The sequence below is a fragment of the Triturus cristatus genome, chromosome 8 (genome assembly GCF_964204655.1).
Source record: "Triturus cristatus chromosome 8, aTriCri1.1, whole genome shotgun sequence".
NCBI classification, from domain to species: Eukaryota; Metazoa; Chordata; class Amphibia; order Caudata; family Salamandridae; genus Triturus; species Triturus cristatus.
The window spans coordinates 366869939-366885984 of record NC_140591.1 but is presented as its reverse complement, the minus strand read 5'-3'; the positions used below and the strand labels follow the sequence as shown (position 1 = coordinate 366885984).

The 16046-nt window shown below is 45.7% G+C and overlaps 1 protein-coding gene across 3 annotated transcripts in view; it reads left to right on the top strand.

Moving 5' to 3' along the window:
• CCDC169 (coiled-coil domain containing 169) overlaps positions 1 to 16046 on the top strand; it is a 130682-nt gene that overhangs the window by 28043 nt on the left and 86593 nt on the right. For all 3 annotated transcript variants that reach the window (XM_085620410.1, XM_085620408.1, XM_085620409.1), the window contains exons 2-4: positions 10257 to 10339; positions 14623 to 14733; positions 14825 to 14865. In XM_085620410.1, coding sequence (XP_085476536.1) covers positions 10261 to 10339; positions 14623 to 14733; positions 14825 to 14865 — 231 coding nt within the window. In that variant the 5' untranslated portion in view covers positions 10257 to 10260. The remainder of the gene's footprint in view (positions 1 to 10256; positions 10340 to 14622; positions 14734 to 14824; positions 14866 to 16046) is intronic.

The window sequence follows — 16046 nt, the reverse complement described above, 5'->3', positions numbered from 1 at the left end:
TCTCTCTCTCTCTCTCTTTCTCTCTCTCTTTCTCTCTCTCCTCTCTCTCTCTTTCTTTCTCTCTTCTCTCCCCCCCCCCCAATGCTTGTTTATTTTTATGATTCCCATCATCTTATTAAAACCGATTACATTGATTTTCCAATATGAATATTTTTGGGAAATACTAGCATGCATCAACACATTTTACTAAATGATGCTGCAAAGAAATGGTACCTGAAATTTTACAGTAGTTCAGCAAAAAAATGTTTTTTCCTACTGTCATTTATTTTAGGAACATTTTATATTGAAAGCAAAGAATGAATCATGCTTTCAAGCTTCTGCAAATATTTGCATCTAATCAGAGAGCATTCTGGGAGCATTACGCATAGCCTCATATTGCTAAACTTTGAAACCGTGTGTTAACTTTTTTATACTGGAACCACTCTCAGTAGTGCAGTCAGAACTTACATTTACTGAGAGCACTCACCCTAATAATAAAGGCTTTCAATAATGAACCATAAATTGAAGTTTGAACAGCATTAACATATGCACACAAATATTAACTTAACTGCAGGCAGTGCCCTTCCCTGATCCTTAATGTGGTACTGCAAATTGGCAGCCACAGGGTGTGTGCTGTAGGGGGTTGGGCCTACTTGTCCCAAGGACACAATACACATTAAAACGTGTTTCCCTTGACCCCAAACAATATTCTTGGGCGTCGGGCTATAGGAATTCCACACCCCTGGATGCTATGGAAGGGGTCGGCCTCACAATCTTGAAAAATTAATGTTCCCTACTAGGACATGTAAAACTTAAAAGCACACGTCCAACCTTCTAATTGCACAGCACCCTGCCCTATAGGCTGCCTAGGGCCTACCTTTGGGGTGAGGTATATGTAATAAAAGGGGAGTGCAAGGCTTGGCAAGGAGAGCTAAATGCCAAGTCAAAATGGCAGTTTAAAAAAAACATTCAGGCTGCAGTGACAGGCCTGAACATGTGTTAAGGTGCTGCTTAAGTGGGTGGCACAATAAGTGCTGCAGGCCCACTTGTAGCAGTCAATTTACACAGGCCCTGGGTATATGGTATATCACTCTACAAGGGACTTACAAGTAAATTAAATATGCCACTTGGGTGCAAGCCAACCAAACCAATTATAGGGGAGTGGGCACAAGCACGTTAGCACTGGTTAGCGGTCGTAAAGTACACAGAGTCCTAATGCCAACAAAAATAAGTCCAGCACAGATGGAGGAGTTGAGGCAAAAGGTTTGGGTGAAGACCACTATAAGGCTGACAGGTCTAACACCATGCCGGTTATCAAAGCTTTTCTTTCGACAATAGGCCATGCATTATGGCATCTGTTACGTTACCTGCTCCAATGTTTTATGTGTCTTTTATCAGAGTAGGATTATGCTGTAAAAATGATTGCTGTGGAATAAAAGATTTGGATTCTGTAATTACTCTGTCCTTGTGTCCTTGCATATATTGCACAAGGTGGGCCCTGGTGACCCTGGTGAGTCTAGGACACTACAACTTCGATTCTCCTCTTCACATTTACCCCCTCTCAACTCTTGCTTCCTATTATCCCATTACCCAAACTTGGATCAAGGGGCTGAGGCTTGAGAGTATAGTATTAGCACTAGAAGTAGCATGTTTGTGCTCTACCACCCATGGCCACGGCCTTGCTGACATGCTGAGCCTAGAAAATTAACATGCATACTTAGACTGTGAAGGGGCTCTGTTGTCTGTTTGTCGCTTGCCGAGCTGTAGTACTGCCACCAGGTGAATTTTCATTCCCTATTGATAGCCCTCTTTCATAATGCTTGTGCAATGAAGAAAAATGTTGAAATTGTTGGTCTTCAAATATTTTTTGCCAAAGTAAACGTCGCTGTCTTCCTTCAAACAACAGTAGCACCAACTGTACTATGTAAAGAGAAGCGACTTCTGGCCGTACGCTTTCTAGATAATCACCTTACACTATGTGGACACAATTTATATCGAACATACAGTAATTACTTGATATCTTACCTCAAAGTAACATCAAAGAAGCTATATCCAAGAACAATATTTTACATTACAAGAGTGGTGTTTAAATAGGACTGTAGAGGTTGCTTTCTCAACAATTACTGCTAGTTGACCATGAAAAAACACAACAAAACCCTGTGATGCAGATGGAAAGTCAGAGAAAAATCATGATATTGTTTTGTTGCAAAAATAACCAATGCCTCTTAACTATAAGTTTGAGTCAGAGTAAAAGTTGGAGGACTTGTGGGGCCCAGCGGGATGTAACAAAATGTTGGAAACAATGGAAACTCTACTGTGTTTGTCGTACCCTACAGTGGGATTATGCTGGTAACTTGACTGAGGACCACTATAAATGGTTCCTTTACATTTTACTCGGGATTTCAGCCCTAATACATAGCGTCAAAGGCAGGGTTCCTACGAACAACATGGTGATGAGGTTAAGTTGTAACCCATATAAAGCTATAGTAAACGACAACTAATACAATGCAGCAATCTATTTCCAGAAACATTTATCCATTGTATATTGCTTTTAGAATTAAATTAATTTTATTAGCAGAACTCATGATACGACAATACAATGCATCGTTGCCTACAACCCAATGGGCTGGCTGCATAGAGGTCATAAAGGCGGAGACGAACCAATGGATTACAACTTATCTGTATAGGTTAAGTACACAGCAAGCCGCCTACAACCCATCTTGTGCCGGCCGCGTCTATAAAGGGAAAAAAAAAACAATGGACGGTCAAAGTCGAGCATTACTCGAAGTTAGAGGTGGTTTGCTGCGTGCAGAGCATGCTAGTTCCCTTAAGAGACAAAGGCTCGCCACAGCAAGTCTGGGGCGCGCAGGTCTGCCGTTTCCAGGACAAAAATAAAAACCAAACAAAAACGAAACATCAGCAGGTCCATACTAAGAGGACCAATAGCCCGCCCTCCCCTCACTCCCAAACCCTCTCCCGGTGAGCCAAAGCTTACAAACACACGCATAAATGTGGCCCAGCGTGAAGGCTACTAACAGCTCATGTCCTCAGAAACCTACCAGAGGTCCGCATACTCTCACCACCCCCTGTTATTTCGGGATCAATTTCAAAATACGTAGGTAAACAGGGCATGTCAGCTCCCAGAACTCCATAGATAGTAAAAAAATAAAGGGGGTCCATATCTCTCCATGACCAGAAGGGACCACAGCTGGTAGAGCCATTGAGTATGGTCCGGGATCCTGTCTGTTTTCCAGCCTGATAAAAGCACTAGATGGGCGGCATTAAAAGTCAGGGCGATCTGCCTACCTTTTGTAGAGCGCAAAGGAAAGGTCAAGGCGTTGGCCAATCCTAATATAGTGTACGCAGGGAATCTGGGAATGGTAGTGTCAATAGCTTTATCTATCTCATCGAGGATCCTGTCCCAGTATCTTGTGAGCTTCAGACAGTTCCACAGCAAGTGAAGAAGGGTACCCGGACTACCACACCCCCGCCAACAGAGACCATCACACTGTGAGTTCCATTTGGTTAAGCGAGCTGGTGTGTAATACCAGTAAGATATACTTTTATATGAATTTTCCGTATCGCTCATGGAGTGTGCGGTGTGATGGGTCCTGTTAAAAAGATCCTCCCATTCCTTGTCTGAAAGGGTGCGCCCAATTTCCACCTCCCACGGCCTCTGCCCAGCAGTCCGAACTCCAGGAGCACCCTGAGAGAGGAACGTGTATATTTCCGAGATAAGTTTGTGATCATCCTTTTTCAAAAAGTGCCATTTTTCGAATGGGAGCATTGGCCTGCTGACCAAAGGATGTATTTGAGGGCCAGACACCCAGTGCAGCATTTGCATATGGAGGAAGTGGTCCGAGGCGGCGAGGCCAAAATCAGTTTGAAGCTGCTCAAAGGGAATATGGTTTGTATGTCTACGGGTGGGGGAAAACCATTAGGTTCATAAAAACCTAATGGTTTTCCCCCACCCGCAGACATCCAAACAATTTAAACAAGAGCTAGTTCTCATTGATTATTAACATATAAACTGGGGAAACGGACTAGCCTCTTTAGTTCTCCTCTCTCTTCTTGATTATAACACAAAGGGAATATGGCCCTTGAGGTCAAACAGATGCCCTAGATGCTTGCAACCACCCAACGTGAGCCCACCCCCTTTTCCATACCCGGGGGAAAATCAGGGTTCGAGATGATGGGGAACGTTGTGAGGTTTGCCCGCGTGGACACCCTATCCCAGATTAGCATGATGGGTCGCATGACTGGTGAAGAATATAGCCCCCAAGAACGCGAAGCCCTAGATAGCCAAGTCTCCCTCCAGCTATGGTACCCAGCCACAGTCTGATCCATGAATACCCAGTGTTTCTCCATCATCGGTTGGCTTCATTCTGCCAGGTAGCGCAGTAAGGAGGCCTGAAAGTATCGGGTGATATTCCGTAGTGCAAGGCCGCCTTCCTTTTTAGGATGCTGCAACAGAGTCTTCTGTAGCTTGGGGGAAACCGGACCCCGAATGAAGCGTTCTGTCTCTTTTTGAATACTCGAGAGCATGCCCAGTGGGGGCAATAAGGGGAGGGTTTGGAAAATGTAGATAGCTTGTGGCAGGACATTCATTTTAACAGCGGCTAACCTTCCAAGCCACGATAGAGGCAGGCGTTGCCACTGGGATAGGTCTTTACGGATGCGGGAGAGTAAGGCAGAATAATTTGCTTCCGCTGTTTTGCTGAGATTCTTATGAAGGACCAGCCCTAGATATGTTATGCCACCTGTTACCCAGTTGAAGTCAAATTGTACGCGTAGGGTGGCTACTGTTGTCTGCACTGTGGTTAGATTAAGTACCTGCGATTTCTGCAAGTTCATTTTTAAATCCAAAGACCCGACCAAAGGCATTCAGGTCCTCAACAATGGCCGGCACAGATGTCAAGGGCTGCGCTACGGAAAAAATAACATCGTCAGCATAGAGGCTGATCAAATGGCGCTCAGCCCTGAAGGGTACACCCTGCCCGTTAGGATTGTCCTGGAGTTTTTGGGCGAAGGGCTCCATATAAAGAGCGAAAAGCAAGGGGGAGAGGGGGCAACCCTGTCTGGTACCTCTCCCGACTGCAAAATCAACCGAAAGTACCCCGTTTACCTTGACTGCTGCACTTGGAGTGCTGTATATGCTCGCTATCCATTTGCGGAACCATACGCCCAAACCAAAACGCTCCAGGTGGCAAACAAATATGGCCAGTGCACCCGGTCCAATGCCTTTTCCGCATCAACCGCCAGAAGCAACGCCTCTTCCTTGGAGCGCTGCACGTTATCGATCAAATGGCAGATCCGCTTTATGTTGTCCCCGCATTGTCTACTCGGGATGAAGCCTGCCTGGTCTCGGTCAACCAAACCGGGCATCAGGGGGTTTAATCTGTGGGCTAGAATGCTAGAGAAAAGCTTAGCATCAATATTTAACAAGGAAATCGGACGGTACGAACTGCAGGACATAGGGTCCTTCCCAGGCTTGGGGAAGACCGAGATCGATGCCTGTAGCATCGAGGCCATGAGAGTGCCAGTATCCGCAAATGAATTAAACAGCCGAGTATGCAGGGAGGCTGACTCCATACAGAAGGTCTTGTAAAAAAGCGCACTGAAACCATCTGGGCCTGGTGCTTACATGGGCTTCAATCGGGTGATAGCAGATATCACCTCTTCCATCTGTATGGGTGCCTCCAGACCCTCGGCCTCGCATGGCGGGAGGGGGGTGATCGCAGCCCCATTGACATAGTCACAGGGGTCTGAGAGGGTTAGGGACTCGGTGGCGTAGAGATCCGCGTAAAAGGTCCGAAAAGCTGCCGCAATGCACGAGTCGTCCGTGATCTCAGAACCCTGAGCTCCCCGCACGGCTTTCACTGCCTGAGCCTGTCATTTACTGTGTAAGCAGTGTGCGAGCATACGACCCCTCCTGTTCGTTCCCTCAAAGTACTTATGCTTCAAGCGAAGCACCGCGTGTTCAGCCCTGTCTAAGTCAAGGAACTTCAGGTGGAGCCGCTCTTTTTGTAATTGGCCGCAGACCCGGGGAGAGCGCGTGCGTTTGTGAATTGCCTCAAGTTGTCTAACCTTTGACTCCAGCTCCTCTCTTTTGACCTTTTGGGTTTGATTATCGTGAGCAGCTTTAGCGGTCAAGGCCCCCCGAGAAACCAGCTTAAGAGCCAGTGCGGTGGAACTGTTATCATTGAGTGTTATGTAATCTATCAATGTACGCCGTAGATCATTTACCACCAACAACAGGGAATCCCGCAAGCACCAGTGTGGGGAGAAAGGAGTTGAAGAAGGTAAGCGCAAGGTCAGGGTAATGTGTGCCTGGTCTGAGAGAGAATGGGCTTCGATGGTCGAGGCCTGGGAGCATACCCACGCGGCCTGAGTGACAAGAAAGTGGTCCAAGCAGGCATTAGACCCATGTGCTGCCGAGTAATGTGTGTAGTCCCTGTCGGGGTGTAGATCACCCCAAGCATCCTTGATCCCACATTCCTCCAGCCACTCCCTACCCGTCCATGACAGGGCCCCGGGTCCCCCTGTCCTTGGGCTGGATCAGTCCTTCCCTGCCTCCATAACTAAATTTAGATCACCGCCCACCACCACCATGGAGTCGGGTGTGTGGAGAATCTTGGCCAAGGCCTCGGTCAAGAACTTCTCCTGGTGCTTGTTTGGGGAATAGATTGAGACTATCGTGAAGCTAGTGGTGCCAATTTGCAAAGCGAGGAAGCGCCCCTTGATTTGTGCCACAGAACCCACTATAGTACCGCTAAAGTGTCTGGAGAACAAAATGGCCACCCCACCTTTCTCGCTCTTCCCAGGAGACCAAAACAGCAAGGGAAACCCCTTGGATTGCATCCGGTGTGTGTCCTTGTGAAGCAAGTGGGTTTCTTGAAGTAAGCATATATCCCCTTCTGAATGCTCAAGTAGGGAAAGTACTGCTTTCCGCTTGGTAGGATTGTTAAGGCCGCGGACATTACAGCTGACTATCTTAACTTCCATCAGTCTGGAGAGAACTGCGGGTCTATGTATCTTAGGCAATGGGGCCCTGAAGACAGGACAGACCATGGAAGGTACACCATGAATATATGTGTCTGAATGAACCAACCCAGAAAGGCCTCTATTAGAAAGCTCACCAGAGAGGGGACCCACCCTACCCAACAACAATATAAATAAAACATAAAACAATAAACAAACAGTGTAGAATAGCACATAGAGTCCATCCCGAAAGAGGGCTAGTAAATAATGGGGACTGCCAAGACAGTAAGGGACTGTACCAATCAGTAGCGAGAGATCTCCCCGTTCCCACCAGGCCCAGACATGAGAGGACGTACCCACACAAACGTTACCCTCAGTCGATAGAGCCCAGGGGTTCCCCTTCTGTGCCAGGGAGGGTCCAGAGAACCGCAGAGCGTTCTTTGATCATCGTGGCAGGTTCAGGGCGAAGGCGATCTAATCTCAGGCCGGTCCGAGGACCGCGCCTGGGCGGCACGGATACTTCTGACCCTGAGGCAGCTGACTGGGAGGTCAGGTTATCAAGATCTAAGTTCAGCAACTTAAAAGCATTCAGTAAGGGATCGAAGTTGGTGAAGTTTCCCCTCAAATCGGAAGATGAGGTGGAACGGTTGGCCCCAAGAGTAGGATATGCTGGCTGATCGAAGGTGGTCAGTCACTGGGCGGAAGTCTCATCTGTTTTGAAGGGTGCTATCTGGGAGGTCTTGGAAAAGCTGAGGTGTGTGCTCTCGGAAGTGTAAGGGTTGACAGGTACAAGCCGCCTTGAGGATCTCCTCTTTCACTTTAAAATCATGCATGCACACAAGAATGTCCGCAGGAAGGCGATTAGGTTGTCTGGGAGGGCCCACTCGGTGGCACCGATCGATCATGACTGTCGATTCCTCCCATGCGTTCAGAACTGGCCGGAAGAGCGCCTGGACATACCCCACCAAATCATCACCTTCTGCGCCAGTGGGGACTGTGCGAACTCGAACATTATTCCGTTGCGATCTGTTCTCCAAGTCTTGCGAATGCGATTGGAGATCTAGTTGCTGATCACGCAGATGTAGGACTTCTTGCTGGAGTGCGGCAATTTCTTCATCCCTGACTGTCGACGAATCCTCCAGAGCAGCCACCCTCTCTCCAACTGCATCCATATCTCTGCTCACTTCCCGGAGGTCCGCCTGTTGATCTGCTTTGATGGCCAGGATATCGTCCTGTTGGGAGGCAAATAGTAACTCCAGGAATTTCCTCGTGACCACTCCCTCAGAGCCATCTCCACCAGTGGTTGGACCAGTGCCTTGTGAGTACCCGGCCGACTTCATAAAGAGGTCCCGAACTAAACGATCCTTTTTACCTTTGGCCGCCGCCATGATGGAGTCTTGGAGCCGTCTCGTCTGCGGTGGGAAATTGTGTCGGGGTGGTGGTGTGCACGATCCCCAAGTAGCTTCCGGGCAGGAAGGCGAAACACCTATGCCGCTTGTCTCCGCAGGCGCTGTCACTCGCCGCCAATCTCTCTGCAAGCTGTACTTTCGGCCGCGCTGATGCCGGGCAAGGCTCCAAAAGCAACACTCCTCTCATGCCGGCGTCAATCTGGGGCCCTTGAGGTGTCGGTGTCGCCAATAATAGCGCACGTCCCAATGCAAATGAGCTCAGTCTCTGTAGGGTATCACCGCTCTCTGTTGACCCTCCTTACGACCACTCCAGCATGTACCAAAGCTCCACATGCGTCAGATGCCTTGCCAAACGTCAATGTCTCTGGGATCCCTTCTACGAAGCAGGCCGTCCGTGCCTGTGCACAAATCCCCTGAGACCTAGCGATGAGAGGTGAGCCCTGGCGATACTGCCATCCGCCGCGCCGCTCTCCAGCACTGCCCAGACTCCTCTTCTGTGAGGACCACGGGGGCGTCAAGCAGCACTCATCCTGGTGGATCCCTTCAGGCCCACGTCGGGGGACCACGGACTATCAGCTGGGATTCGCGTGTTCCTCCAGGTCTGCGTTCCTCCTGGCAATACTCCTCCATCACAGGGCCTACACCAGCCCGAGTACATCTGTCTCCCCTACGGGCAAGTCCCCACAGCGCGCTCCATGGGACAAGGAGGCTGCGCCAAATCCGGTAGCCCCCTCAGCAGACCGGGTCCGTGCAGAGCAAAAGCGATGACCACCTTCCAGGGCTTAAAGGCTCACTCCAGGCAAGACCGCCTCTGGTGACTCTGACCCGCCAGCAATGGGGAGCCAAGCAGTAATCCGGCCTGGCCATCGGGCTTCCCCTCCTCTACATTGCACCACGCTGCTGGACACCTGCTGGGCCCGAGAGCCGGTCGTTCGAAGTCGGCGAGCCAGGGACTCCACAAGTTATGAGGCTGCTACTTGGGGCAGTTTCCTGGGCCTGGGTAGGTCCCGCGCACCACAGCAGGCCCAGTATGCGTCCGGCCAGGTCCCAGAGCGGCCTCCACTCTTCACCGCTTCGTGACGCAGGGACCAGAGCAAAGCCGGAGGGCGCCCCTCCTCTCACAGATGAGCAGGCAAGTCTCTTCTAGCGCTGCACCAGGTGTGCATTGATGGCCCCCAGCCTCTGATGGAAAATCGAGTTGTTGTGGGTGCTTATTATAACAGTACTGTAGGCCTGGCGGGACCGGAGCTCGAGCGAGACACGTCTGCTCACTCCGCCATCTTGGCCATCACTCGGTGTATTTCTTTTTTCAACAAATAAAATCCTAATAGAGTCCTCACTGACCAGATGCAACTAACCTACATCTTTATTTAAATACACATACAACCACACACCCGTTTTTCTCATGAAGTTGTGAGGGGCAAGAAAATAATTCTGATAATATGTATTAAAAGATGAGGGCTTGCCCTACAAAAAGGAATCCAGCATGGATTTATGAATGTAAGTAATGAATTTGTTATCATGAATTTATATCAAGCATTAGCGAATGAAGGGCAGGTAAGCTCCTTTTACATAAAAGGTGATAGTAGTAATCGATCGGGGATCTTTTCATTAGCAGATAATCTTTTTTGACAGCCAAAGATTTCAGTAATAGACACTAGAAAATCAGAAATCTTTTAAAAAGCTGGGGGGGGGGGATGCAGGTGTTACGTTTGACATATTTTTTGGTGTATTGTGAATTAGTATTAAATATGTCTCAACATTTTTTATCTAAAATTGCAAGTTTTTGTATATTAAGCAATACCAGAATCGCTTTGCACAATTTCCAGCATTATGCACAGTCTTAATGTATACTGATTATTATAAATGTAATGTTACATTTGATAGGGAAATGCTGGAGAGATCAAGCTTTGAGATGAAAAACACAGTTGCCGACCTCGAAAAAAGACTGAACAATGTTGATGATGAAGGTAAGTCAGCAAATGCGTGAAAGGATAAACGAGACTGATATTCTTTGGTGAGAGGAAACGACTATTGAATTTGCATTCTTCAGGAATAGCAATGGGTCCCACAATTGGCTAAGAAGGCTGTGAAACTGTAGGAAGATAAATCAAGATAGGGTCGCAGAGCGTTGTATTGTTACGATGCATCTAATGCATTTCTGTCAATTCAAGACTAGCAAATATAAGAGAATCCCCCACTGGTTACTTTGAACCACCCCCGTAACTGCAGATGTCCTTCAAATCGCTAACACCACTAATCCTACTTGCGGTAATGACAGGCTTTCAGACAAGACCCCCAATACCAAAGCATCACATCTATCAGGTAAAGCATGTGGAGTTGCATTTCTAAGGAGGTCTTCAACGGCTTGGTCAGGATATCATGAAAATTAATGCATCCGTCGATAACGTCCCATGGTTTCATCGCACCCTTGAAATTTGGCATTATCATTACACTGCTGACGAATACTAATACAGACCTGAAGGTGCTGATGAACTAGCAACTACTTCAGTCTTTCTGTACTTGATGATATCCTTAAAAGTGAGATGGTAAGACAACTCTAAGGCCTTCACAACAAGTGCAGGGCTAGATTCCGATCCATTTGTAATCGATTGGTTTAGTGGGGATTGGAATTGTTGTGTGATAAACCTCTCAACTTCACAGAAACCTCTCATCTTAACAGTGTACCCCTGATAGATTCTGGCTGGTCAAACTTGCAAAAATATATCAGTGGAAAAAGCCCATAAAAAGGCAAAATATGAAGAATTTGGTGTGTTAAATACTGATTCCGCATAGTAGGCCTCTTTTGCAAGTTTAAAACCCAGACTATGAGGAATTTACCATACGTGGTAAATATCTCACCCAAGAGTAATGGTATTTATCACATGTTGTAAACACCTCACCCTATTCCGCCTAACTTGTTATGAGGGCCTAATTAGATTAAGTTTCGTAACTTTATACATGTTCATCGTTTTAGCTTTGGACCAATGAGAGGGAACAGGTCTTGCTGAGATAGTGAAAGGCCTTTTTATTTCTGCAGATGAGGACAGCAATGCAGCGGTGATACTCCAGTATATCAGAGTGGTTTATGATGTGGTTGACCATGAAACACTTATTAAGATTGTGAAATCATTATATTGTTTTGTGGGCTGAGGTTTTCGTTAACCAGTGCTTAATTTGAGATGGTGGATTCCGGTGCTCGGCACCGGCACTTAATTGCCAACGCTGGCACTTGTGACAGTCTGCCACAAGTTGGCGCTGTCTGGCTAATTTAGAGATGACCACAACAACAGTTAATAATTAATTATTAATTCAATATAAATTCAAAATGACTATTACCTACCACCCAAGCCATTGGTATTGCTTTGGGGCCCTTGAATAGTCTCCGTGAAGGGCGTTTTACTTAGGCTGAAGAGCGGGCGGCATGGTTTGACAAAAGTGTGGCTAGAGCCAGCGCCTCTCCCCACGGTTTCCATGAGGCATGACTGAAACGAGTCTCTATTTGTTTTTCCTTTCACAGAAGGCTGAGAGGTTGCCATACTGTAAGTATACGGAGTGGTTGATGATGGACCCAGAGTAGGGTGCACCTTAGCGTGTGCGTACCGCTCGGGTCACTGAGATAGGTCCTGAAGAAAACTTGGTAATATCAACGATAGGTTGAAACATGTAGACCACGATCACCTTTCCTTTTAAATTGATACCACAGGTCAATTTAGCCTATCCGGGTATCTCACTTTGCTTTTAACCGTGTTTTATTGCTCCATATTAAACTCTTAGGGAGTTAAATAAAGACAATTTTGAACTCACTATTTCACTCACCCGCACCATCGTTGTGACTAACCTGCTGCACTGTAATCAGGTGTTGAAGCACACCCGGGTAGCATTCGGCTACTCGGGTGGGGCCCCAATGATGAAGCATGTCACCGACTAGGTTGGTGAGTGAGGGGTCTTCCTAAAATGGAAATCTATATCCTTTGGTATCCTCTTCGTATCTCGTCGATATCTTTTATCTTCGGGGTATACTCCTTCATTTGTTTATGATTCATACTTCAAGGGGACTAGGAGTATTCCCTTTGTAAAATAAACCCTTTCTCTCTTTTCGTTGGATATACTTGTGACAGTCTGCCACAAGTTGGCGCTGTCTGGCTAATTTAGAGATGACTACAACAACACTTAATTATTAATTCAATATACATACAAAATGACTATTACCTACCACCCAGGCCATTGGTATTGCTTTGGGACCCTGGAATAGTCAGAATTGTCACACTTGTAGGAGTGTGATGGTTAGTAGTTGTGTTGTTACTATCAATGGCAACAGAGCAAGGTACTAAGACCCCCCTCTTGGGCTTTCTCAACCACTACCTTGGGCCAATGACAAATATCCACCTAAAGTAATATAGTTACTGACAGGAATTATGATGCCTTACATAAGGGATTCTCTTATATTCCTGGCATACGGCTAAGGCACAGCAGTGATAGTAGCGAGATAGCTTATTACAATGCAAGTATGGGCTCTTTGAGGAGAGCTTGGGAGGTGATCGGCATTACAGGGTGCGTTTCTCCATTAATCTGGCTGATGTCGCATGCGGGGAGGGAGGGGGAAAGTGGGTGTGAGTTTTTGTCAGAAATGTTATGTTTGTATTAGAAATTGATAGATCTGTTTGATGATGACACATTTGACCGGATTCTTAGCGCAGAGGCACCTGTCGATAATTCTTCGCAATTTTCTCTTTTTTTTTTTTTTGCCGTTTGGGACGCATTAGCGACATTAGACCACTAAATGATTCCACGCAGGGAATATCAAGGATGTACGAGATTGGTGGAACGGGATATTCAATATTACTTGTCAATCTGTAAACTATGTAACGCATTTATGTGTCCATATATCACTGTATGATGCTCGGTTAAATGATTTGTGTAATTCAATAAAAACAAATTAAAAATAAATAAATAAATCTGGCTGATGTCGGGCAACCCAGTCTCCAGTCTAAAAAGGTCAAAAGACTTTTAAAATGGTAACATCATAACCTAAATTAGATGACTAAGGCGATTCCCAAAATTAAAATTTGCATCAACTTTAATTGTGAAACAACTCCAAAAACACAGACAACTTTAATTGTGAAACAACTCCAAAAAAACGGACAAGGTTTATCCCCCCCCCCCCTTAACATAGATTAAGTAAATTGTAAAAAGGCTGTAAGCAGCAGACCTGTCAACTCACATGGTGCTGCCATGTGACACACAATTTTGGTGCTCATACAGACAATCAGTAAACAGCGACTATCATATAGTGAACAGTAAGGCGAGTTGGAGGCAACTGTACATGATAGGTCTCCAGCTCTGCACTGCAGGTGTCCAGTTAGGCCTATGAAACCCCTCAGTCTACAACATCTTGTTGGGGTCCATGCAGGAGCTTGATCAGTGTTGGATGCTTGCTGGGGGCTTCCTTGATATGGGGGGGGAGGAATTTTGTGGGGTCCTAGCAGGACCTGTTGTGGAGCTCACAGTTGCTTGGCGAGAACCTGCAGGGTCTTTGTTTCTTGTTTTCACAAGCTCAGTATGATGCTTCCAGGACCTCAGTGGATAGAAATCACAGTGCTATAATCTACAGAAGGTGGATTATTTCTAGGACTTCATCCAGGTCCTCGCAAGAGATTTCATGTTGCCTTTAGAGTTTGTCAAAGGTCCCTGTAAGAGCTTTCCTCACTTAGTTACCAGCAGGAGCTCACTGATGTCTCTGCAGGAGCTATGGAAACTACATGCATGAGGTCCAGGTGGTACCTGCTGGTACTCCCTTAGGTGCCAACATGTTCTCCTTGAGGTACCTGCAGGTGCTCATTGGAGTTCTGCAGGACCTCAGTAGAATGCCTGCAGAACTTCTGTAGCTGTCTTCAAGAGTGTTGAACTTGGCCCTCTCTGTAGGGTCATCCACAAACCTTTTGCTGGTCAAAAACCCAATTTGTTACAAAGGGTCAGCAAGGTGCCTCAAGGAGGTCAGTAGAAGTGTATTTGCATAGCGATTTAACAGCACGAGATACATTTTGAGCTGGAATTATTTAAAGTATATTTAATCTTATTACTAATCTATTTTAGAAAGCAAAAGTGGCAAATGTTTGCTGTCAGATATTGGAGGGAGGGAGGGCACGATATTGTTTTCCCCCGGCCTTCGGAGGGGTTGAGTTTGAATTTGAGAAATATGGTATGTGTTTGTGGGATTGTAATTTTGCATTTTTCTACTTTTCCATTTAAGGAAATGAATGGAAAACAAGATATGAAACACAAATAGAACTAAACAGACAACTAGAAAGACAAATTTCTATTCTCAAAGAAAAAGCAGCTTATATACGAGGAAACCCAGCAGGTGAGAGAGTAGAACTTTAGCTGCTCATTATATGACTTCCCTATAATCATGGACCTATTATAAATGGACTCTGCATGTTCTTTCCTTGTAGATAGACTGGCCTCAATCCGTTCCTTTGATGAAATGCCTACGGTTAGTATATTAACATGTGCAGTACCTTTGGACAATAATATCTTCCATCCATACTATTGTTTCTTTTTTATTAATAATTTCAGATACGTTAGGTTTATACCAAATAAACCATATCTAAAGGCCTATAAAATATAATCGGGTGTACTTCTCTACTGTGCCTTGTATGATAATTTATTTCAATGTGCACAAAAATAAAGCCTGCTACTTTATGTATTTACAATACTATTCTTTCATTTCAAAACCTCTTTGCAGAAACACAGAATAAATCGTTTTTTCAATATTTTAAAGTCTACTGTTGACAATATTCGCAGGTCCTCGTGGATTTCAATGAGAGCTGTCAGACTCTTGAAAGATACGTGGATCCTGGTGTTAGCTAAGGAGATTGCCTTCTAACCTGATCATTTCCATTCCTGTTACAGAATCAAATTGCACCTAATATTTTTATGTTCTCTAGTTCTTCCTCTGCCTTTCTGAATTGTGTTTGTGATTTTTGGCCTTCCTACTCATAGAGGAAGGCAGGCCCAAGTGTTAACCAGTATTTCAGTGAGGAAGCAATCACTTGTGTTGCTCCTCGGTCTTCACTGGCTTGTCAATGCGAGGTTTATTCTAGAGCCTCACCTCTCCAAGAATAGGTTTACTATATTTTTACAACTGTAGTACTTAAACATCTGACATATCACCCTCCCATGCCTTCTGATATGTGTCATTATAGGCTCTTGTATCTTTATTTCTGTTGCATATCTTGCATCATCAAAATACTTTTGCTTACTTTTGCTTTTGTGTGACATATTAATACAATAATCCATTTACCAAATATGAAAAAAATGTCACACATGAGGTGGGGAGCACAGGTAAACCAGCTGGTATAAAAGAAAAACACAATGCTACGTATATAAAGTCTATCTTGCATTTAATGCAAATTAGCCAATATTCAAGCAAAATAATGTGTGGCAATTGCCATTTCAATGGACCAGAGTGTAAAGAAGTACACCGGAGGCAGGGTGATGTTGAAGGCTTTCTTTTTTATTGCAAGATACTTATACAGCAACGTCCTATCCACAAGGCACCCCAGTGATAACTGGCTCTTGGATCAACATTCCTTCATGAAACTAGTTAGCTGACATGCAGCAGCATGTCAGGCAAATACCTCACACCTTCCCCGCAAACCCAAAGCAAGAACA